General features: G+C 42.5%; 1 protein-coding gene across 9 annotated transcripts in view; it reads left to right on the plus strand.

Moving 5' to 3' along the window:
* The window catches only part of LRRFIP2 (LRR binding FLII interacting protein 2), a 153,498-nt gene that overhangs the window by 88,325 nt on the left and 38,937 nt on the right, over positions 1 to 26,236 (plus strand). For 4 of the 9 annotated variants that reach the window (XM_038388201.2, XM_043508808.1, XM_043508809.1 and 1 more), the window contains 3 exons: positions 13,288 to 13,332; positions 14,176 to 14,289; positions 14,792 to 14,863. In XM_038388201.2, the coding sequence (XP_038244129.1) occupies positions 13,288 to 13,332; positions 14,176 to 14,289; positions 14,792 to 14,863 (231 nt within the window). Of the gene's footprint in view, positions 1 to 4,675; positions 4,745 to 8,809; positions 8,924 to 13,287; positions 13,333 to 14,175; positions 14,290 to 14,791; positions 14,864 to 26,236 lie in introns of all 9 variants that reach the window. The other 5 variants (XM_038388202.2, XM_043508810.1, XM_043508813.1 and 2 more) reach the window with 2 other exon arrangements.

The following is a 26,236-nucleotide window of genomic DNA, read 5'->3' on the forward strand; positions in this document are numbered from 1 at the left end:
CTGAAAGGGGGTTTCAAAGAGGATGGCTCTAGACTGTTCTCAATGGTAGCAGATGACAGAACGAGGAGTAATGGTCTCAAGTTGCAATGGGGGAGGTTTAGATTGGATATTAGGAAAAACTTTTTCACTAAGAGGGTGGTGAAACACTGGAATGCGTTACCTAGGGAGGTGGTAGAATCTCCTTCCTTAGAGGTTTTTAAGGTCAGGCTTGACAAAGCCCTGGCTAGGATGATTTAACTGGGACTTGGTCCTGCTTTTGAGCAGGGGGTTGGACTAGATGACCTTCTGGGGTCCCTTCCAACCCTGATATTCTATGATTCTATGATTCTATGGAGGACGCAGATCCAATGGTGGATATCCTCACCTCCTCCAGACCAACACGTCATAAAGACGATTGCTGACACCACAAAAACCTTGTGGCAGACCCCAGCTTCATTGCCCCCTATGGCTAAGCGCAATGAAAGACGCTATTTTGTGTCATCCAGGGGCTATGAGCACTTGTATACCCATCCTTCACCAGATTCCCTGGTCAAGGACGCTGCTAACCAACATGAGTGCCAGGGCTACCAAGCCCCCTCCCCGAAGAATTGGGAGGTGAAACAACTTGGCCATTTTGGGAGAAAAGTCTATTGCACTGGTGGCTTGCAGCTTCGCATTTCTAATCAGCAGGCCATTGTCAATAGCTACTGCTACAATACATGTTGGGCAATGGCAAAGTTCGCAGAGCTGCTGTGCAGGACTCCCCTGCCAAATTCTTGGCCCTGGTTGAGGAGGACAAGCTCATTTTTCGAGTTTCACTCTAGGCCGCTCTGTTCGGGGCTGATGCAGTCACTCGGGTGATGGCTACAGGGGTTGCCATGAGAAGGGGCTCCTGGCTCCAGGTCTCAGGTCTTCCATATGAGGTCCAGAAGGTGACCAACAAACACTAACGGTTCAGTCCTCCCGTTTGACCAGTCAGCAGTGCTTCGTGTGCTTACCAAGTGTATGGCAGTCATGGCTGCATTCCTATGCAGTTGCCAGGTACAAGTGTTTCCGTACTTTGACAACTGGCTGATCAAGGGCTGGTCCAGGGCTCAAGTAAAGGCACAAGTCAACTTCATAAGAACAATGTTCAACAAACTGGGCCTTCTCCTGAACATGGGGAAATCGACTCTGTCTCCTATCCAGTGGATAGAGTTCATAGTAGAGGTACTGGACTCTACATAGGCCAAGACACACCTCCCAGAAGCAAGGTTTCTGGCCCTGGGTGACATCATTCAAAGACTCAGGCAGTTTCTTACCATCACAGCAGGGAATTGCCTGAAAATTCTAGGACAGATGGCCTCTTGTATCTATGTGGTGCAGCACACCAGGCTCAGACTCCGGCCTCTCCAGTCATGGCTAGCCTTGGTTTATTTGCTGACTCAAGACAGTTTGGACAAGGTCATCACTCTGTCTCACCTGGTCCTCGACTCCCTCCAGTGGTAGCTGGACCAGCAGGTAGTGTGTACCCCTTCACGGGTCCTCAGACATCCCATTTGCTAGTGACGGACACATCAGCCTTGGGCTGGGAGCACATCTGGGAGACCTCAGGACACAAGGCCTCTGGTTTTAAGCGGAACTCGCTCTCCACATCAATGTCAGAGAGCTGAGAGCGGTGCGGCTGGCATGCCAGACTTTCCGAGACCACTTGACAGGGAGATGTGTATCTGTTATGCCAGACAACACCACGGTGATCTTCTATATCAACAAATAGGAGGGTGTATGCTCTTCTCCCCTGTGCCAGGAAGCTCTCATGCTGTGTGACTTTTGTGTAGCTCATTTGATACACCTGCAAGCATCGTACCTCCTGGGAGTACAGAACAAGTTGGCAGACGGTCTCAGCAGGTTATTTCATAGCCACAGGTGGTCCCTATGCCCGGATGTCGCCAACTCCATCTTCCAACGGCGGGGGCCTTCCCTAGATGTACCTGTTCGCCACGCGATGCAACAGGAAGTTCCAGTGGTTTTGCTCCTTCCTGAATCACAGCCCAGTCTCCATTGTGGATGCATTCCTCCTCCTATGGAGAGGCCGTCTCCTCTATGCGTTCTCACCCATCGCTCTCATTCAGAAGGTGCTTCTCAAGATACGAAGGGAAGAGGCTTCAGTGATATTGACAGCTCCAGCCTGGCCCCACCAACAGTGGTACACATCTATTATGGAAATGTCTATGGAAGCCCCAGTCACCTTGCCACTCTTCCCAGACTTAATATCTCAGGATCGCTGTTGTCTCCAGCACCCGAACCTCAAGTCGTTGCACCTCATGGCATGGAAGCTCCATGGCTGAACCCCCTGGAACTCTTCTGCTTGGACCTCATTAGACAAGTCCTCCATGGCAGTAGGAAACCTTCCACCAGGGCTACCTACTTTGGCAAGTGGGAAGAGATTCTCAATCTGGTCGGCACAGCATCATTCATCCCAGACACTCTCCTTTATACCACTCATACTGGACTACCTTCTCCATCTCAAGCAGCGGGAACTGTCCATTTCATCAATAAGGGTTCACTTGGCGGCCATCTCTGCCTTCCATCCAGGCGCAGAGGGCCGGTTGGTCTTTGCCAACCCTATGCTCAGCCGTTTTCTGAAAGGTCTCATCAGGTTATATCTGCATGTTCGATATATCTGGCCCCAACCTGAGACCTCACTCTAGTCCTTTGGTTCGAAGGGCAGACCCATCAATTTGGACTGGCAACTTGTTCTCTGCTCTATCTGTCATACATGTTAGTGTTTCTGGTAGTGATAACCTCAGCCAGGAGGGTGTCTGAGCTCAATGCCCTAATATCAGAACCCACTTACACCGAGTTCTATAAGGACAAGCTCAGGCCGCAGTCAGCTTTCCTCCCAAAGGTTGTCTTCCAATTTCACATCTTCCTCCCAGTGTTCTATTGTGACAGATTTCTGTTACCAATCTGTCTGAGGTAATCAGGCTGAGGCCACAGGATCGTTTGGGCGGGAGATGACGAAACACACCAAGTGTCTAAGTTTTAAAGCTTTATTGATAAAATAATGAAATAGCAGCGGAGAGTGCTGGGGTGGGAGGGGTTCCCCATGTCACTCGGAGGAAGGAAGAAAACGTTAGTGCCCCAAACCCTAACCCACTTTCATACTCACACCCACACTACCCAAGGCTGGCCAACCCTGGGTGTAACGTAAGAAGGGGGTGGTGGGGTGAACTGGAGTTCTTGTCCCGTGCACGGGTTGTCCAGGGTCCGCTGTGATCTCCAAATTACTCCAGCTCTCAGGAGGGTTTTAAGTCCTGGGTTTCTTTGGGGGTGTTCCATTCTGCGACCTCTGTTCCTGGTGCTCTTTGTGCCAGTCCAAACTGGCTTTCTGTGGTCTTCTTTGCTTTCCCAAAACACAACGGTTCCAGGGACATGAAGCTCTACTCCCCCCTGCCCCCCTCGTCATCTCATCTGTGTTTTCCATCTCTGCAGTCCTGGTTTTCTCATGGCTGGCTGTGGCTGGGTGAGAGACAAACTTCTCGTTTAGCGCCATGACCTTGGACTGGGGCCAGCGTCTTACTGTCGGACTGAACTTGCTAGCTGCAGTGTTGATTTAACCCGTTTTCTGCTCTTTCTCCTTCCCCCTTTGGCTTCTTGCAGCCTGCAAAAGAATCTTCCACTCTCCACTCACACCCAAAATGTCTTGTGATGCTTGCAACAGCATTAGTAACATGCAGTGCTGATCTGCCTTCCCCAGGGGAACCCCTAGTGTTGTGACACTATTCTAAGCTGCACTTGAGCAGCAGGGAGCAGAGGCTTCGCTCATTGAATGTCCACAGAGCACTAGCCTTTTACATTGAAAGAATGAAGCCATTTAGGAAATCCATTCAACTGTTTGTGGCCGTGGCAGACAGGACAAAGGGTCTTCTAGTCTCCTCCCAACGAGTTTCCTTGTGGATCATGTCCTGCATCCGTGAATGGTATAACCTGGCAGAGGTGCCTGTCCCTCTGCTCACAAGGTGCTCACTCCACTAAGGTGCAGGCTTCTTCAGCAGTGTTCCTGGCGCAAGTTCCGACTCACGGAATATGCAGTGTGGTGACGTAGTACTCCATACATATTTCACTGCGCATTATGCGATTTACCCAGTTGGCCAGAGATGATGTGGCCTTTGCTAGAGTAGTGCTCCAGTCAGTGGACAACTCCGATCCCGCCTCCTGAACTTAGCCTTGGGAGTCACCTGGTTTGGAATTGACATGAACAAGTGCTCGAAGAAGAAAAAACGGTTACTCACCTTCTCATAACTGTTCTTCGAGATGTGGTGTTCATGTCCATTCCAATACCCTCCATCCTATCCCTCTGTTGGCATACCCAGCAAGAAGGAACTGAGGGGATGGCATGTCAGTAGGGTCCTATGTTGAGTGCCATGATGGCACCACTCCAAGGGGGCGCCTGGACCAACCCAATGGATACTGCTAGGGGAAAAAATCTTCCGGCTGCTGTGCGCACGCACACACCTGATTAGAATGGACATGAACAACACATCTTGAAGAAGAACAGTTACTAGAAGGCGAGTAACTGTTTTTTTCTTTAAATTTGTGTTTTTATGTAGAGTGTGCCTCATTCACTGACATTCTATGAGTTATTTATTTCAAGATGGAAATTGTTTGGACTGCAGTCAGTCAGCTGTAAATACATGCATTTTAATCTTTGTAGTTTACAGACAATGAAACAGGGAGTACCACATCCTCTAATCGTGCCATCCGAGGGCGGAGTGATAGCATGGTGAGCCGGGTTGCATGCAATTGTCTGATGCTATTGGTGGTATCTTAATTTTTTTTAAGATCTCTAATTGCTTTATTTACTATAGCACATATTGTTCCACAGATATGAAGGGATGCTTGTGAGAGAAGGGAAGTAGACACTCCTATTTGCTTGCAATTTGTGTGCACCCATTGGCTTGAGTTGTGTTTTCTTGGAATCCATTATATTACTTAGGCAGAGTTGTATGATATCTCTATATATGTCTTATAATGCAGCTCAAATAAGACAGTTGACCTTATTTGTACTGGGTGAATGTTTTTGAATTACTTTTTTGAGCTAAATTCAATTTTTAAGGAAATAGTTATAGGCAGAACTGGTAGAGCCACTTATACTTGAGGTTGCCAAACATTACTTCCCATTCTAAGACCCTGTTTTCAGTTGCTTATAACTTAGCCAAATTTGAACTTTTCTGGCTGAAATTTTCCATGCCAGATATCTGCATCTGGCTGAATATTTTTTTGAAAATTTCAGTAAAACTGGCTCATCTATTTCAGATAATAATTAAGGAAAAACACATGGTTTTACCAGATTAAAAAAAAATTTTGTTGAGAAGCTCTAGAACAGGGACTGGCAAAATACGGTCCGTGAGCCAGATCCAGCCCATCTAACATTTCTGTCTGGCCCACCATAACTAACATTTCTGTCCGGTCTCCTCTGCTCTCTCACTATCTCTGAGTCCGGACTGCTAAAAGTCCCACAGCACAGCAGGGCGCTCAGGAAGGCTGCCTGCCTGCTGTGGCCCCACACTGCTCCTGGAGGCGACTGGCTGTTGCTGGCACACCTCTGTGCCTTGCCCCCCCACCCCAGCAGGAAACTGACCAATGGGAGCTGCAGGAATGGTGCTTGTGGGCACAGGCCGCACATAGAAACCCACTGCTCCCCTCCCCGCAAAGGGCATGCAGAGACGTGCCAGCTGCAGCCGCTTCTGGGAGTGGCGTGGGGCCACAGCATGCAAGCAGCTTGCCTGAACCCTGCTGTGCCACCAGCCAGGAGACGCCTGTGGTAAGCACCTCCCTGCCAGAGCCTGCACCTCGCTCCCCCTCCCACACCCCAACCCCCTGCCCCAGGTTAGGACCTCTTGCTGCACCCAGACTTCCTCCCAGACCCCGCACCCTCTTCTGCACCAGCCTAGAGCCCCTCCTGCACCAAACTCCTGCCCAGAGCCCACACCCTCTCCATTAATATAGTAGAAATATGTAGCTTGTGACGACTTACCAAAATTCGTGGATTGGTCCCCCTGCAAAAATTATAGCACGTCCCTGCTCTAGAACCTCCATGGTTTGGAGTAGGGATTTGAAATTTGGCAGGGAATGGCTTTTGTAACAGAAAAGTATCTTTCTGTTCCTATGAAAAGCCACCAAAATTTGGCGAAGTCATAATCCGTTGGAAAAAATCTCAATTCGCACATGCTCAGTAGAGACTTGTTACAATGAGGCAGCTAAATTCTCAGAAAAGTCCATCTGTACTGAGCATGCTACAGCACAGGGCTGCAGGGAATGAGCAGGACTTTCTGTGCCACTATTGCTCTCGCTGTTTTGGTGTGATGCTGGACACAGGAGAGAAAGCAGGGAGACTGTCTCTCCTGTACTCTCAATGCTCATGCTGCTAAACCCAGGCAGCATGAAGGAAGAAGTGAGCCAACTTGAATATGGCAAAGGGACATGAATGAGAGCCACACCAGAGGAGATAAAGTAGATTGTGGTAACGAGCCTCAGAGTGGGACAAGATAAGACAGAGCTGGGTGCTGTGGAGATAGATTGGGCAAGGAGCTGAGATATGGGGAAGACTGGGATTTTTGGATGAGCCCCAATGGGGAGACTGGGACTGGCTGAACAAGGAGATTGGGAATCTAAGGGTGAGACTGAGATTGGATAAGGAGCCCAAGGTTGAGAGACTGGGACTGGATGGGTGAAGGTATTGGATTGTCTTTGAAACTCACCGGTAAAGTGTGTTCCTCATCCCCCTCTAGTGCTGGTCCACCTAGAGGATGACAACTTATTAGTACTATCACTTATTCTGTTAGTTGAAGTGTCAGAAGTCTGTGCGGTGTATCTAAATGTTCCAACCCTGCTGATGACCAATGTGAGTGTCAGTATGATGTCATATTTTGTTTTTTCAAGGTTTGCTTTTTTAAAAACCTAGAAAATTACATGCCATTTATCTGTTCTTGTGATATTTAGATTGCTAACTTTTTGGAGCCAGCGCATGGTCGTCCAGTGTGTATGTGCAGTCAGGCATTGATTGGGACGATCAATTAGCACCACATTTAATCATCATTAAATTTTTCACAGAAAGTTAACTTATCTGGTCCTTCTGATTCTATTAATGCTGAGCTCCTATTCTCTGAAGCTCTTGTACAGTCCAGATTTCAACTTTATAGATTTCAGGGTTCTCAGTGAAATTAGTTCACTGTTATATCATCTACCCACTTACTCACAAATTAAATTCCAACTGTTTAAGTCATGGACATGAAGCCATGGCTTCTAAAAGTAACTTTAAAAGTAACACGGATTTTTAAAATTCATGAAAATCAAGGATTCCATGTAGCAATGACTAATATGCAGCTTCTGATATCCAAAGCACAAATAACTGACTACATAGGGGTTCAGACAGAAATATTTTATGTGAAGGGCCATAAACATAAAATGAGAAAAGCAATTGAGACAGATTACAAAGGAAGTCAGATTACATCAGTCACTTGTTTGTTAAGAGTTATTTTTAAAAATTGTGAAAATGGGATGAAGACAAACCAAGAAAGAACAAGCATGTTGGATCAAATAGTATTTTATACCTCTTTTTAATTTAGATACCTTTGGTCATATCAGCACTACTTATCACATGTAACATTCATAGCTCTAACCACATCTGCAGCTCTGAGATGAAATGATTCACATCAGGGAACGCTTGATAAAGGGTCGGGTGGCCAGATGTCCCGATTTTATAGGGACAGTCCCGATATTTGGGGATCTTATATAGGTGCCTATTTACCCCACAGACTGACACGATTTTTTATACTTGCTATCTGGTCACCCTAATAAATGGATACTTTGCATTGAACATACTACATTTAATATGAATACTATCAGTTTACAGGAATATTTCACTTGGGTTAGGACAGTATCCACCAGTAGAGCCCTGCGCAGATACAATATTTATATCCGCAGATATAAATCTGTATCTGTGGAGCTGCAGGACTCTACCGGGAACCACAGCAGCAAAAGCCAGCGCCCCACTCCGGTAGCAACTCGAGCATGGCTGTACTGCCAGGGACAGCTGCCGGTGAGCCTGGTGCCCACCAGTGGGTTGGGTTGGGTTGGGGGTGGTATAGCCATGCTGGAGCAGCTACTGGTGCAAGGCGCTGGCTTTTGGGAGTGGTGGCCCAACATGCTGCTGCTTTTGCCACTGCAGTTCCTGGTAGAGCCCTGCAGCTTTGCAGATATGGATTTATATCCACAGATATCCGCATCTGCAGATATAAATTTTGTATCGGTTCAGGGCTCTGTCCACCAGATTATGTGGATAATTATAACTTGTTCTAATACACAGATTGTTCTGTTACCAGGCTCTGTTTGTGTTATTTTTGCAGATACTTTGGTGTGAAATGTTAATTATTTCAGTGGAAGTCATCGGTAGCCTTAGAAATGCTGTAAATCATAATTTAAGAATACAATCAAACTGTTGAATAGTCACAGGGAAAGAAGTAGTAGATCTGAGATGCATTCTTCCTTGACAAAAACAAATATATTGGTATTGTGCACTTAAAACTCATATACATGTGTAAGTCTTTAAATAGGAACATTTAAATTACCAAAAACAGTAAGAAGAGGAATTCAGTAATTGTTGTATCATTATTAAACTTTAGAAATGCCAAGAGCAAATTGCAGTAGTTATTTTTAATTTGATTTATATTGAAATATAATTGTACCTTATAGTGGAAAGGGCTTTTGTTATCTTCATTCAGTGAAAATGTCTTCCATTCTACCCTTTATTCATCTTTTCTTTTTCTTTTTTAATCTGGCTTTGAAGTCGACTGATTTTTCTGATCAAAGGGAAACTGCAGCTGATTATTTTAGTCGTTCCAATCACAGGGGAAGCATTATTTCTGATGTGGATGATGTCAGTATCCCAGATTTAAATAGTGTGAGTGTAATGCATATTATGATATTGTAATGAATACAACGGGCTACTAATGATGAGTTTTCTTACTTTACTGAAAAAAAGAATAACTGCCTGAAAAAGTAAAAAACAAACAAAAAAAAACCCCTCAGAATAGTAGAGATTACTCAATAGTGAATGAGTTTTGTAGCTGTTTTTTAAAATAACTGCCAGTTTTCTTATTAGAAAATAACAGAATGCGCACTGAATAAAAAACAAATCTTTTATGTCTTGGAATGCTATTTTTTTTAACACGGTTCAGAGAATTATTTCGCCCTTTGCCTGAGATATACATGAATTTATAACCATCTAATTGTATTGAGTATAATATATAATCATGTACTAGAATCACACTTTATGCATCCATTTGTATGAGTGCTATGCATACCTGAAAAAGAGCTTTGTGTAAGCTTGAAAACTCCTCTCTCTCACCAATAGAAGTTGGTCCAGTAAAAGACATCTCATCCACCTTGTCACTAATATCCTGAGACCAACATGGCTACAGCAACACTGCATGCAATAAAATACGTAAGGAATGTACAATGTCTGAGTGTCCTTTATATAATAAATATATAATAATAATAATAATAAATATATAAAAACCTTTGAGAGCAAACGGTGATTTTAGTCTGAAATAACAGGTTACTATGCAAAACTGGCACCCTCTTGTTCCACAAATCTTATTTGCTGAGTGTTTTCAGAGAGAATCTGCTTGCTTTAGTGACCCCAAAAAAGAAACAAAGTTTGAGGTGCTGATAGCCATCCCATAGCCACACAGTTATGGGAGTGTAAACTGGAATCTATTCCTTTTCATGTATTGACAGTACTATTTTAATTCCAGTTGCAGGGCCACATTCTACCATCAGGTTTCAGAGTAGCAGCCGTGTTAGTCTGTATTCGCAAAAAGAAAAGGAGTACTTGTGGCACCTTAGAGACTAACAAATTTATTTGAGCATAAGCTTTCGTGAGCTATAGCTCACTTCATCGGATGCATTTGGTGGAAAATACAGAGGGGAGATTTATATACACACACAGAGAACATGAAACAATGGGTTTATCATACACACTGTAAGGAGAGTGATCACTTAAGATAAGCCATCACCAGCAGCAGGGGGGGGAAAGGAGGAAAACCTTTCATGGTGACAAGCAAGGTAGGCTAATTCCATCAGTTAACAAGAATATCAGAGGAACAGTGGGGGGTGGGGTGGGCGAGAGAAATACCATGGGGAAATAGTTTTACTTTGTGTAATGACTCATCCATTCCCAGTCTCTATTCAAGCCTAAGTTAATTGTATCCAGTTTGCAAATTAATTCCAATTCAGCAGTCTCTCGTTGGAGTCTGTTTTTGAAGCTTTTTTGTTGAAGGATAGCCACTCTTAGGTCTGTGATCGAGTGACCAGAGAGATTGAAGTGTTCTCCAACTGGTTTTTGAATGTTATAATTCTTGAGGTCTGATTTGTGTCCATTCATTCTTTTACGTAGAGACTGTCCAGTTTGGCCAATGTACATGGCAGAGGGGCATTGCTGGCACATGACCGCTATTCCTACCTACATGCCTCTAGCTTTCATCCAGATCATACCACTCGATCCATTGTCTACAGCCAAGCTCTACGATATAACCGCATTTGCTCCAACCCCTCAGACAGAGACAAACACCTACAAGATCTCTATCATGCATTCCTACAACTACAATACCCACCTGCTGAAGTGAAGAAACAGATTGACAGAGCCAGAAGAGTACCCAGAAGTCACCTACTACAGGACAGGCCCAACAAAGAAAATAACAGAACGCCACTAGCCATCACTTTCAGTCCCCAACTAAAACCTCTCCAACGCATCATCAAGGATCTACAACCTATCCTGAAGGACGACCCATCACTCTCACAGATCTTGGGAGACAGGCCAGTCCTTGCTTACAGACAGCCCCCCAATCTGAAGCAAATACTCACCAGCAACCACACACCACACAACAGAACCACTAACCCAGGAACCTATCCTTGCAACAAAGCCCGTTGCCAACTCTGTCCACATATCTATTTAGGGGACACCATCATAGGGCCTAATCACATCAGCCACACTATCAGAGGCTCGTTCACCTGCGCATCTACCAATGTGATATATGCCATCATGTGCCAGCAATGCCCCTCTGCCATGTACATTGGCCAAACTGGACAGTCTCTACGTAAAAGAATGAATGGACACAAATCAGACGTCAAGAATTATAACATTCAAAAACCAGTTGGAGAACACTTCAATCTCTCTGGTCACTCGATCACAGACCTAAGAGTGGCTATCCTTCAACAAAAAAGCTTCAAAAACAGACTCCAACGAGAGACTGCTGAATTGGAATTAATTTGCAAACTGGATACAATTAACTTAGGCTTGAATAGAGACTGGGAATGGATGAGTCATTACACAAAGTAAAACTATTTCCCCATGGTATTTCTCCCTCCCACCCCACCCCCCACTGTTCCTCTGATATTCTTGTTAACTGCTGGAATTAGCCTACCTTGCTTGTCACCATGAAAGGTTTTCCTCCTTTCCCCCCCCCCGCTGCTGGTGATGGCTTATCTTAAGTGATCACTCTCCTTACAGTGTGTATGATAAACCCATTGTTTCATGTTCTCTGTGTGTGTATATAAATCTCTCCTCTGTTTTTTCCACCAAATGCATCCGATGAAGTGAGCTGTAGCTCACGAAAGCTTATGCTCTAATAAATTTGTTAGTCTCTAAGGTGCCACAAGTACTCCTTTTCATTCTACCATCAGTTACTCCTATTTAACCGAGCGAAGAATTTGGTGCCAAAAATTCCTCCTTTTTCTAGTAGACTGTCCCAATCATTGAGACACAATAAACATCTAGTCCCCTCAATACTAATTTTACAATAACTTGTAAGACTAAAACCACACTTCAAGCTAACAAAATATTTTTTTCTGTTCAGATGAAAAACAGTAGTGCAGTATTATTATTGTCACCACCATGTATGTTCACCATCACTGTATACAGCTGTATGTTCAGAGCATGGATAGATGTCAGTTGCAGTGTGCGTTCTGTTTCAAATTGAAATTTAAGCTAGTAATTTTTCTAATAAAGTTACTTTTACTGATATTAGCATTCTCTGATGCAAGGACGTGACAGTGTGTTGAGAGTGGTTAATAGCATTATTTTCTTGTTTACTAGAATTGCTGTTGTGTGAATGGATTCTTAATTCTTGTTTTTATGGTAGCAATAAAAAATACATAATTACAATTTTCTAATTGATACTCTATAGGGAAGATTGGGTTCAAACAATGTAGTGCAGGTCCACAGTTGATCTTGGGAAAAGGGAGTTGTAAGTTACAACTCTTTGAGACAGTCCTTATCAGATAATCGATCAGTAGGCTGTCTTAATAATAGCTATCTGCTTCAGGTAGTAACATATGCTGCAGTGGCAGCTCTAAAGATGAAACCAGGAAAGAACGTGAGACATTGAGAACTGATGTCTTCAAAATTGTATGAACTTTGCTTGTGAGGTGATGCCAAATCCTCTTAACTGCTTCTCCATTAGTTTAGGGCAAAAAGAATTAGATATTTTTGTTGAAGACAATTATTGGATAAGTTACTCTGGAGAAGCTACTTATATTTATTAAAAATGTATAGATTTGTAATATTTTAGGCTTACATTTCATTTGGATTTTTGACTGAAGAAAATGTTGAAATAAGTCTTTGAGTAATAAAATTAACAGATTCACACACAAGTTTAGTACATCTAGACTTCCTATGACAGATGTGTGTGTTTCTGGTCAAGCTTGATTAATTAAAATATTGTCTGAAATAAATAGTGAGCTATTGGAAATAGTTATCCCTCTTCGATCATGCCTTCTTCAACCTAAATTATTTGTCTTGATGTGACTGCCAGTTCTACCAAATAGCGTGGTGTATTGTGACATGAAACGTGTGTTTTCTGGTGACTAGATTAAGACATGCAAACTGATTTCACTTGTGATCTAAATCAGACTTCCAAAAAGGTTAGTGTTTGCTATTCTGCTTACCATCGCAGTCACTGCTGAAAATAATACTGAAAATAATTTCTGTTCTCAGTTCTCTAATATTAACAAAGGCTTTTACCTGAAAGGTTATCTAAAATGTCTGAAGTTTTATTTTTAATTATAAGCATGAATTAATTTGTAAATGCTACAGTTAAAATAACTTTTTTATTTTAGGCCAAACACTTACATTTTGGAGGGTTGTTAACCTTTCTTTGTAAACCTGTGGATTACATACATCTCATTATGCTTGGTGAACACAAAGGTGTTACAGCTGTTCAGTCACAAAATGAATAATTATAATCACTTTTTTTCTCTCTCCAGCTGGAAGAGAAGTGTGACAAACCGTATTCTGAAATTTACACAAGGGTATGTTTGTTTATTAAAAGATTGAAAGTCAATTTTCTTGCTTTTATTATAGTCAGTTTTGAAATATCTCCAAAGTTTATATGCCATATGTTTTAGTAGTGTTTTTATCCTAATACTTTGACAGTGTTAATTGCAAAATGATACTTGGAAAGCTCTGTGTAAAGCCTAGATAACATTCCTGTCCCTGTCCCTTTATTTCCCATAGGAAGGGAATGTCTCTTAAAGGAGCTATTTTTTTTATACAGTTCACCCCCATATGTCAGGAAATGTTGAGCAGAGAGATTGAATTTGAAGAGGAGAGAACTGGAAAAACTTAGATTTTTTTTAACTGCTGTTGCAGACATTGCTCCAAGTCCTTGTGTGAGAGGGATTAAAATGACTACAAAAGCGTGGTAACTTTGAGATCGTTCCAGATGTACCTAAAGTAGAGAACTTCAAATTTCTATAGGATATAAGTAAAAATATGATGACTGATAAGCTACTTATTCTAATTTTTTTTCTTCACTGTCACATCACCTCAACCAAAGTGTTTTGTAAACATCTCATCAACAAAACAGATCGTATATCACAGCAAGCATATGGAGCCAACAGACCAAGATATAAACTAGATTCTGGAAATTAACATTGGTCAAAAGTATGATATTATAGAACCCGAATTTTAAGTCAGGTATAAAACAGGATTTTTAAAATGTATTTTTTCAGTGTTGTTTTAATTGTCAAGTAATTTATTATGAGAAATATGAGATATATCACAAAGTTGGAGGCTTTGTGGACAAAGTGGATATATCACCTCGGAAGATATCACAGTATGAATCCTGATACAGTTGATTCTTTTTTTTTAAGCCGGCATCTCGCAATTCAGCAAGTACAACTCCTCTGAGTGGGAATTCATCCAGAAGAGGAAGTGGGGATATAAGCAGTTTGGTGGATCCTGATGTTTCATTAAGTGAATTACAGGTAAACTCTGTTACTGATTTGAAAAAGCAGGAGGGTTTATATTTAATATGATGGGGCAGTAGAGAGGGAGATTGGATTTCTGCATATTTGACATAGAAAAATAAAATGTGACATTTTAATGATGGTGAGGAAAAATAGGTGCATATTATAGCAATGTTACTACTTACATATGTAAATGTTTGTGGCACTGGAAGCTGAGTACTGAAACAAATTTTATTTTAATAACATTAGAAATCATTGGATAGATTTAAGAAATGGGACTGAATAATTTTTAATGCTAGTATTCAAACAATGGTTGCATAACAAAATAGTCAGAATTTTTCACCGATTTGAGGGTTGTTTTCAATTTCTGTGTGTTAAATATGTTTTGTTTACTTTATTTTGCACTCTTTGGCATTTGACTGAAAAATATGCAAAGCTGAAGTGCTGTTTTCTTCACAAAATTTTCAACTGTAAACTATTTTCCCTCTTTTATGCAATGGTTCATTCCTATGTCCTGCAGGATATCTATGATCTTAAGGACCAGATACAAGATGTAGAGGGGAGATACATGCAGGGACTTAAAGAACTAAAGGTATAAGGGCTCACCATCCCAAGCATGCATTATTTGTGGACATATGTTGGTAATGGAGATTTTTATCAGTTCCACTAACTGCACATAGCTTTACTAACTAGATTTTTAAAAAATATTTCTCTGAAGCATGTGCTTAACCTGCAATGCATAGGATGGATCAAATTTTTATATGTGTAAATTACTAAAATATACTATTTCCCTGTAGATTCAAAGTTATTTATGAGTCTCACATTAAAATAGCATTAAACATTTACAGTTTTCATATCAAGTGCCAGTAAGATGAAAACTAATTGAAGCCTTATATATTGTTTAATATTTTAATAGAAAATTAAATGCACATTAAAAATTCATACAGCGTGTGGAAAAAAGACAGAAATGGGACGTAGTTCTGACAAACAAAATAATTTAACAGAGAAAATTGTCAAGAATTAAACTTATAAATTTCAGAAAATGTTAGTTAAAAATCCAAAACTATTTTTAAAAAATACACTGTTGTGTGTATTGGATTCAGGAGTAGTTGAGGCTTTTATGGCCCATTGATAGACTAGTATCAAGTGAGAGAGATGGATTTATTTTTAGTATACATTGTTTGCACTCTGGCCATCTTTTTCTTTCATATACACAAGGTTCTCATTGTCATAGTCCGTTGTCATAATTAACAATATGTTGCTTAATATTTAAAGTACAAATACTTTCCCATTTACTGTGCCCAGAAGAAACTGGATGCAGAGGAGAATTTGATAGTCTTCTTCAGCATATTCTTATCCAGATGCCTGTATTCAAATTTCTTGTGACTTGTAATATTGAAATATGAAGACCTCTTAATTGTAATTATTTCTGTTGTGCGCACACACACACACACACACACACACACACGTACACCCATTGAAGATGCTCTTAATGATCAAGTGGAATTCTAACCTTACCTAAATAGCATTTTGCAGCAATTTTGTTTTGTTTAAATCCCTCCTCAAGAAGGCTACTAAAGAGAATATGTAATATGTTCTGATAAAAGGGAAGTCACACATTTTAAAGTCAGTATTTCATTATTCTACATTAGCCCATCTCCCTTTCAGAGAATGAGTGCATAAGCGATCAGAACAGCTGGTTTGAGGTTATTGAAGTACATAATTTGTATCTCCTTGATGTTAGTGTATTAATGGGCCTCATAGTAAAATGGTCAAAATACTTTTTTTTTTTTTTTTTTTTTTTTCCCCCCTGTAGCCTATTGAATCCTTGATGAAGTCTTATGAATTTCCTTAATGGTGGCAAGCTGGAGGATATGTGTCTTTAAGAACTTGTGTTACTGTAGATGCAGATGTCAAAAATTCTGAAATGACTGTATAACTACAGGTTCAAATATAAAGATGGAGTTCTTATTTAACTGTCAAAATATCTATTATTTTACAAGTCCTCTATTTTTTTTTTGATCTTGGCAAAATACTTTGTATCCACAGGCCTTAATCATTTAACAATTTGAAAAGGATACATTTTTTGTTAACTGTGCATTGCACCTGAAAGAATATTTTCAAAATGGGCTTAATGCTAATAAACTTGCAGTTCTTTGTGCATGCTTGTGTCTATCTCATAAGTGGTGATATGAATTATTAGGAATGTTTTATTTGCAGATAATGTGATGATTGCTTTTCACTTACCATAAAGCAGAAGCTATCAATAGAAATTAACCTTCTAGATGCTTTGCTTGGCTGACATCAGATTTAAAAAGTGGATTGCTGTTAATACTATTGTAATTTTAAAAGAATCCTTAAGGGATCTAATTTTAAGGTAGTTAAACACCAATCCAAGATTATAATTTTATAATAGATTTTTTTCAGTGGCATGATCATACTCAGAGCTGACCTGAGTTTCAGATCACCAAAACATGAAGTCAATATATTTTCATAAGTATTTGGAAATCTTTGCATCTATAGTCAAGAACTTTTTAAGTTTGAGCCTATATCTTCTGAATGCCCATCCCCTGACGTATGCTATTATTACTTGTTCCTTCTTCCAGCATTAGCTCAGTGGCACTACATGTTTTTTCCCCTTTCAAGACTCAGGAAATGTTGTCTTGAGAAATTGTCCACTGCACCATATTCTCTGTTTACTCTGCTCCAGTTGTAAGGTAATGGTTCTCTGTAGCTGTCTTCCTCCTCCTAACAGGGAAAATATCTTTTTTTTTTTTTTTTCCCCTTCTTCTTGATCTCTGCTTAGCAGTTTTCTGTTGGGCACCTTTCAGGGCTGCCTGGGAACCATACCAACTTTGCAATTCCCACAGGTGCTTTTCCAGTAGTGGAGGAACAGTGATCTGCCAGCCCACCACTTTCCTGTTCCTAAGGCTGGTGTTCATCCTTCAAGATTTCTAGGATAGCTGAGAAATGTATAATTTTAAAAATTGTGCAAGGGATAGAAAATATCCAGATTGTGGTTCCACCCAGTCTAACTCAGTTGTGTGTGGCTTCTGCCACCAGTGCCATCTACCCTCAACTCAGTCTGAAGGAATCCTTCCATCTTTTTCAGGCTTTCTGACTCTTGGATTTAGCTCTGCAAGTGTGCAGTCTGCTTCCATTGACCTCTTCAGGTCAGCCTGACTAATTTACATAGCTTCTTCACTTTAGATTCCCAGCTAAAATTTGAGGTGACTTTATTCCCCAGTAGCTCTTTTGAGTTGCCTGTAGATTTTTATTTCCATTTGCCAGCCCATTTCCCCCTAGACTTCTCAATGTCTCCTTCCAAAAGTCTTCCAAGTTGGTATTATCTGTGATACTGATATCTCAACAGAAACTGCTGCCTGTAGAAGCCATCGTCTTGTTTCTTCTCGGGAGAAAGGGGAACAGTTTCTTCTTAAGATTTTTGTGGCCTCCAAAGAGGGTGGCTTTTGTCCAGTCAAGGACTTGAAGGTGAACTTCTGGATGGAACCCATAGCACTGACTTGGGAGGGGGCTATGTGTTTTCAGTTAATCTCAAGGTCTACTTCCCATTTATAGTCATGTCTTTCAGATTGTCATCAGCTCCCAGAGTATTTCAGATCTCATATAATTTGGATGATGTACTGATATATTTCCCCAACAAGGGAAATAGCCTGGGACTCTTTTCAAACCACCGGACTAACTCAACAACATGAGTCTGTGATCAACTTGATATAGAGGTCTTGCCACCCCAGAATCTATTTCAGAAGATAAAGTCTGATTCTTCCTGTGTTCCAAGCCCATTCAGTATCAGTGCTCTAGTTCCTGCAACTTTTGATGATTTTCTATGCAGACACAGTCCATTGAGCCATAATATAACTGAGTTCTTTTGCACTTCCTCCTGGCAAGTGAAACTAGCAATACAAGAGTATGAACAAGCTGGTTGGGCTATCTTATCCTTTTCATAGCTCACTCAAGTGGCTAGTTTCCTTCCTTGTGCATAACAGTATAGGCAAGCTGCTCTGGCTACTGTGCTAAGATGGGAAATCACGTAGTCCAGTGATCTCCAATATAAACTCATTCCATTTCACCTTTTGAAACTGAGAGTGCAGAGGGATATTGTAAAGTCTCCTTCCAAAAATTGTGCCATTGCCAAAATCTCTCTACATATAGAAAAAAAACAATGGTTCCACCCTCACTTACTGCAGGGAGGCACTACTTGCAAAAAAAAAAATATATAAGCCTTAAGAAGTCCTACAGTTCCTGTGAGAAAAGAAACTCAATTAACATTTTTTCACCTTCTGATCCAGAAATGGTTAATTAAACAGACACTTCTTTTTTATTGTTTTCAAATCAACTCAACAAACAGGTCCTTCTATCTTACTCCAGACACTGGCATAAACCACTTTCGAAGATGGGTATTTTTTTTTTCTTTCCATTGGATGCGTCTTCAGCTTTACCGTTGCCAATAGAGAAAGTATAATTTAAAATATTTGGGAGGACTGTGCCTTAGTAAGTCTTGAAATCAGATCATTGGGAGCTGCCACTTATGAAGGACTTAATTCATCAAAGTCCTCATGGAAACTGCTCTTGCTAGCTGGAACCTCAAAACTAAAGCTTTGTCTCACCTGATTACTCCAGAGAACTAGTAGATCTCATTATACCAAGAAAGCTGTGCATGTTCAGAATATATAAAAGAATGTGAAATATATGGTTTTCCTAGTATGATCAAAGGACAATAAATGCCTTTTAGGCCACTATGGAAGGAATACTAATTCTCAGTTGTCCAGTTTTCAAAGTGGCCCGTGTCTCTCAGTTATTTTAAGCCAGATGTCTGTTCAAAAACAATCCATTTTCTCTCTTGTCTGAAATATCACTTCTTCAACCTCTTATCTGCAAATTTTCTCAGTCTCTAAGGGTATGTCTACACTACGAAATTAGGTCGAATTTATAGAAGTCGTTTTTTTAGAAATCTGTTTTATATAGTTGATTGTGTGTGTTCCCACTCAAAATGCTCTTAAATGAATTAACTCAGCGGAGTGCTTCCACAGTACTGAGGCTAGCGTCTACTTCCCGAGTGTTGCACTGTGGGTAGCTATCCCGCAGTATCCGCTGCCCATTGGAATTCTGGGTTGAGATCCCAATGCCTGATGGGGCAAAAAACATTGTCGCGGGTGGTTCTGGGTACATGTCATCAGACCCTCCCTCCCTCTGTGAAAGCAATGGCAGACAATCGTTTCGCGCCCTTTTTCCTGAGTTACCTGTGCAGACGCCATACCACGGCAAGCATGGAGCCCGCTCAGTTCTCTGTCATCGTATGTCTCCTGGGTGCTGGCAGACGCGGTACTGCATTGCTACACAGCAGCAGCAACCCATTGCCTTGTGGCAGCAGATGGTGCAATAGGCCTGAAAACCATCCTCATAGTGTGTGAGGTGATCCTGGCCGCCTCGTTAAGGTCGATCAGGAGCACCTGGGCAGATATGGGCACAGGGACTAAATTACAAGTGACTCGACAGGTCATTCTCTTTAGTCCTGCAGGCAGTCTATTGCACCAACTTTCCCAGGAAGCCAGGAGATGTGGATGGCTTGCAGTCCTACTGCACCGTCTGCTGCCAGCCAAAGATGTAAAAGATAGATGGAGTGGATCAAAACAAGAAATAGACCAGATTTGCTTTGTATTCATTTGCTCCCTCCCTCCCTCCATGAAATCAACGGCTGACAGTCGTTTTGGTGAGGTCTGTCAGGGGCACCTTGAAAACTTGAATGGAGATTCAGTCCTGCCTGAAATACCAGAGGGAGGGATAGCTTAGTGGGTTGAGCATTGGCCTGCTAAACCCAGGGTTATGAGTTCAGTCCTTGAGGGAGCCATTCTGTGTGACAGTTGTTTTTGTTTCTCCTTGATGTAAAGCCACCCCCTTTGTTGATTTTAATTCCCTGTAAGCCATGTCGTCAGTCGCCCCTCCCTTCGTCAGAGCAACGGCAGACAATCGTTCCGCGCCTTTTTTCTGTACAGACACCATATCACGGCAAACATGGAGCCCGCTCAGATCACTTTGGCAACTAGGAGCACGTTAAACACCACACACATTATCCAGCAGTATATGCAGCACCAGAACCTGGCAAAGCAAAACCGGGCGAGTAGGCAACGTCAGCGCGGTGACAAGAGTGATGAGGACATGGACACAGACTTCTCTGAAAGCACGGGCCCTGCCAATGTGGGCATCATGGTGCTAATGGGGCAGGTTCATGCGGTAGAACGCCAATTCTGGGCCCGGGAAACAAGCACAGACTGGTGGGACCGCTTAGTGTTGCAGGTCTGGGACGATTCCCAGTGGCTGCGAAACTTTCGCATGCGTAAGGGCACTTTCATGGAACTTTGACTTGCTTTCCCCTGCCCTGAGGCACATGAATAACAAGATGAGAGCAGCCCTCACAGTTGAGAAGCGAGTGGCAATAGCCCTGTGGAAGCTTGCAATGCCAGACAGCTACCGGTCAGTCGGAAATCAATTTGGAGTGGGCAAATCTACTGTGGGGGCTGTTGTGATGCAAGTAGCAACGCAATCAAAGATCTGCTGATATCAAGGGTAGTGACCCTGGGAAATGTGCAGGTCATAGTGGATGGCTTTGCTGCAATGGGATTCCCTAACTGTGGTGGGGCCATAGACGGAACCCCTATTCCTATCTTGGCACCGGAGCACCAAGCCGGCGAGTACATAAACCGCAAGGGGTACTTTTCAATAGTGCTGCAAGCACTGGTGGATCACAAGGGACGTTTTACCAACATCAACGTGGAATGGCCGGAAAGGTACATGACGCTCGCATCTTCAGGAACTCTGGTCTGTTTCAAAAGCTGCAGGAAGGGACTTTATTCCCAGACCAGAAAATAACCATTGGGGATGTTGAAATGCCTATAGTTATCCTTGGGGACCCAGCCTACCCCTCATGAAGCCGTACACAGACAGCCTGGAGAGTAGTCAAGAGCTGTTCAGCTACAGGCTGAGCAAGTGCAGAATGGTGGTAGAATGTGCATTTGGATGTTTAAAAGTGCGCTGGCACAGTTTACTGACTCGGTTAAACCTCCATGAAACCAATATTCCCACTGTTATTACTGCTTGCTGTGTGCTCCACAATATCTGTAAGAGTAAGGGGGAGACGTTTATGGCGGAGTGGGAGGTTGAGGCAAATCGCCTGACCACTGGTTACACACAGCCAGACACCAGGGCGGTTAGAAGAGCACTGGAGTGTGCGGTGCGCATCAGAGAAGCTTTGAAAACCAGTTTCATGAATGGGCAGGCTACAGTGTGAAAGTTGGGGTTGTTTCTCCTTGATGAAACCCCCAGCCCCTTGGTTCACTCTACTTCCCTGTAAGCTAACCACTGTCCCTCCTCCCTGCTTGCAGAGGCAGTAAAGTCATTGTTGCTTCACATTCATGCATTCTTTATTAATTCATCGCACAAACTGGGATAACTACCAAGGTAGCCCAGGAAGGGTGGTGGAGGAGAGAAGAACCAGGAGGGGTGGTGGAGGAGGGAAGGACAAGGCCACACAGCACTTTAAAAGTTCAAAACTTTAAATCTTATTGAATGCCAGCCTTCTGTTGCTTGGACAATCCTCTGGGGTGGAGTTTCTTGGTGGCCGGAGGCCCCCCCACCGCGTTCTTGGGCATCTGGGTGAGGAGGCTATGGAACTTGGGGAGGAGGGCGGTTGGTTACATAGGGGCTGTAGCGGCGGTCTGTGCTCCAGCTGCTTTTCCTGCAGCTCAACCATATGCTGGAGCATATTAGTTTGATCCTTCAGCAGCCTCAGCATTGAATCCTGCCTCCTCTCATCACGCTGCCACCACCTTTCAGCTTCAGCCCTCTCCTAGCCCACTACTTACTCTCCTCCCGGTCATTTTGTGCTTTCCTGCACTCTGACATTGTCTGCCTCCACGCATTCGTCTGTGATCTGTCAGTGTGGGAGGACAGCATGAGCTCAGAGAACATTTCATCGCAAGAGCATTTTTTTTCGCCTTCTAATCTTTGTTAGCCTCTGGGAAGGAGAAGATCCTGTGATCCTTGAAACACGTGCAGCTGGTGGAGGAAAAAAAAAGGGACAGTGGTATTTAAAAAGACACATTTTATAGAACAATGGATACGCTCTTCCACGGTAAACCTTGCTGTTAACATAGCACATGTGCTTTCATACCAAGGTCGCATTTTGCCTCCCCCCACCACGTGGCTAGCCCCTCCCCCCTCTCCATGGCTAACAGCGGGGAACATTTCTGTTCAGCCACAGGCAAACAGCCCAGCAGAACGGGCACCTGTGAGAATGTCCTCTTAAGAAAAGCACCCTATTTCAGCCAGGTGACAATGAATGATATCGCTCTCCTGAGGATAACACAGAGGGATAAAGAACAGATGTTGTTTGAATGCCAGCAAACATACACTGCAATGCTTTGTTCTACAATGATTCCCGAGTACGTACTACTGGCCTGGAGAGGTAAAGTGTCCTACCATGGTGGACGGAATAAGACTGCCCTCCTCAGAAACCGTTAGCAAAAGCTTTGGGAGTACATCCAGGAGAGCCACGAATGCCAGGGCAAATTAATCATTTAACATGCTTGCTTTTAAACCATGTATAGTATTTTAAAAGGTACACTGACCAGAGGTCCCTTCTCCACCTGGTGGGTCCGGGAGGCAGCCTTGGGTGGGTTCAGGGGGTACTGGCTCCAGGTCCAGGGTGAGAAACAGTTCTTGGCTGTCAGGAAAACCAGTTTCTCTGCTTGCTTGCTGTGAGCTATCTACAACTTCATCATCATCATCATCACCTTCTTCGTCCCCAAAACCTGCTTCCGTGTTGCCTCCATCTCCATTGAAGGAGTCAAACAACGCGGCTTGGGTAGTGGCGGCTGAACCCTCTAAAATGGCATGCAGCTCATCATAGAAATGGCACGTTTGGGGCTCTGACCTGGAGTGTTTGCCTGTTTGCCTCTCTGGTTTTCTGGTAGGCTTGCCTCAGCTCCTTAAGTTTCACGCGGCACTGCTTCGGGTCCCTGTTATGGCCTCTGTCCTTCATGCCCTGGGAGATTTTTGACAAACGTTTTGGCATTTCGAAAACTGGAACGGAGTTCTGACAGCACGGATTCCTCTCCCCATACAGCGATCAGATCCCATACCTCCCGTTCGGTCCAAACTGGAGCTCTTTTGCGATTCTGGGACTCCATCATGGTCACCTCTGCTGATGAGCTCTGCATGGTCACCTCTGCTGATGAGCTCTGCACTCCCCTGCAGCTTGCCATGCTGGCCAAACAGGAAATTGAAATTCAAAAGTTTGCGGGCCTTTTCCTGTCTACCTCAGTGTATCTGAGTTGAGAGTGCTGTCCAGAGCCAATACCGTCTAATTGCGTCCACAGTACCCCAAATTCGACCCAGCAAGGCCGATTTCAGAACCCCTGGTTGGTGGTGGAGTAAGGAAATCGATTTTAAGAGCCCTTTAAGTCGGGGGAAAAAAGGGCTTCATCGTGTGGACGGCGCAGGGTTAAATTGATTTAACGCTGCTAAATTCAACCTCAACTAGTGTAGACCAGGGATAAGGCATCAGAAACTAAAAATCAACCCATTGCACAATGGAATTTGAATTTGGTCCTCCAACCTCTTACCAAGTCTTTTTCTGTTGGACCAAGTCCTTTTCCTCATGATGAGAAAATTTCCCTTTTTTTCAGCAGTCACTTCAACTAGAAAAATAAGTGAACAAAGAGACCTTTTCTATTAAAGACCCGTACTTACAGTTTTTTCCATAGATATTTGTGTTTTTTGTCCCCAATAGAATATCTTTCTACTTTAACAGGAGAACATACTGGTTCAGACCAATGATCCAGCTAGTCTGGTATCCTGTTTTCTGACAGTGGTCCTGCCAGATGCTTCAGAGGGAATGAACAGAACAGAGCAATTACCGAGTGATCCATCCCTGGTCATCCAGTCCCATCTTCCGGCAGTCAGAGGTTTAGGGACATCCAAAGCATGAGATTGCGTCCCTAATCATCTTGGCTAATAGCCACTGATAGACCTTTCCTCCATGAATTTATCCAATTCTTTTTTGAAGCCAATTATGCTTTTGGCCTTTGCAACATCCCCTGGCTGCGAGTTCCACAGGTTGGCTGTATGCTTTGTGGAGAAGTACTTGTGTTCCTTTTATGCCTGTTAATTTCTTTAGGTGTGACTCCTGGTTCTTGTATTATGTGAAAGGTTAAATTCTGCTTCCCTATTCACTTTCTCCACACCATTCATGACTTTATAGACCTCTCTGATATCCTCTCTTAGGAATTTCTTTTCAAAACTGAACTATCCCAGGCTTTTGAATCTCTTCTCATATGGAAGCTGTTCCATACCCCTGATTGTTTTTGTTGCCCTTCTCGGTACTATTTTCCAATTTTAATGTTCATCTTTTGAGATGGAGTGACCAAAGAGCATGCATTATTCAAGGTATGGGTGTAGCATTTATTTATTTAGTGATGTTATATTCTCTTTCTTATTCTTCATAGTCTGTTGGTTTTTTTGACTGATGCTGCACATTGAGCAGATGTTTTCAGAGAACTATCAGCAATCACTCTTATCTATCTTGAGTGGTAACAGCTAATTTAGATCCCTTCATTTTGTATTTATGGTTGGGATTATGTTTTTCAATGTGCATTACTTTTGCATTTATCACCAATTAACTTTATCTGCCATTTTGTTGCCCCGTCACCCAATTTTGTGAGATCGCTTTGTAACTCTTTGTAATCAGAGTTGGATTTTAACTACCTTGAGTAATTTAGTGTCATCTGCAAATGTTGCTACTTCACTGTTTACCCCTTTTTCCAGGTGATTTATGAATGTTGAACAGCACTTGTCCCAGTACGAATCCTTTTGGGACCCTGCTATTTAGCTCTCTTCACCATGAAAACTGACCATTTGTTCCTACCCTTTGTTTCCTATCTTTTCACCTATTGTTGATAAGAGGGATTGCTGGCCTTCCCTCTTATCCCATGACTGCCTACTTTGCTAAGAGCCTTTGGTGAAGGACCTTGTCAAAGGCTTTCGAAAGACCAAGTATACTATATTCATTATATCACCCTGGTCCCCACATTTGACACCCTCAGAGAATTCTAATAGATTTGGCAAGGCATGATTCCCTTTACAAAGCCGTGTTGACTCTTCCCCAACATACTGTGTTAATCTATGTTTCTTATCATTCTTTACTATAATTTCAACCAATTTGCCTGGGTACTGAAGTTTAGGCTTCCTGGCCTGTAGTTGCCAGGATCACCTTCGAAGCCTTTGTTAAAAATCAGCATTATGTTGACTATCCACCAGTCCTCTGATTTAAGTGATAGGTAACATACCGGAGTTAGTAGTTCTGTGATTTCATATTTGAGTTACTCAGAATTCTTTTGTAAATACCATCTGGTCCTGACAACTTATTACTGTTTAATTTATCAGTTTATTCCAAAATCATCTTTACTGATACCTCAATTTAGGATAGTTCCTCAGATTTGTCACCTATAAAAGGTCTCAGGTGTGGGAACCTTCCTCACATTCTAGGCAGTGAAGACTGACGCAAAGAATTCATTTTGCTTCTCCTCAGCCTTGTTTTCCTGGAGTGCTCCTTTAGCATCTCAGTTATCCTTGATGGGCTTCTTGCTTCTGATGTACTTAACCACTTTTGCTCTTAGTTTTTGTCTTTTGGTAGTTGGTCTTCATACTCTTACCTGCCTAATTATATTTTTACACTTGACTTGCCAATTTCCCTTTAAGCTTCTCTTTGTCCTCTCCCCTTCCCCCCACATCTATACATCCTTTGGAAATAGTAAGGGCCATAAAACTTTATTTGATCTTACTAAGGAATGACATAAAACTAATGTTCTTTTCATGGGCGCAAAAACACATTAAGGCTTATAAATGTATCTGACAGGGACACAATGCACGCTCAACTAGAAAAACAACC

This window comes from Dermochelys coriacea, chromosome 2 (genome assembly GCF_009764565.3).
Source record: "Dermochelys coriacea isolate rDerCor1 chromosome 2, rDerCor1.pri.v4, whole genome shotgun sequence".
Classification (NCBI taxonomy): domain Eukaryota; kingdom Metazoa; phylum Chordata; order Testudines; family Dermochelyidae; genus Dermochelys; species Dermochelys coriacea.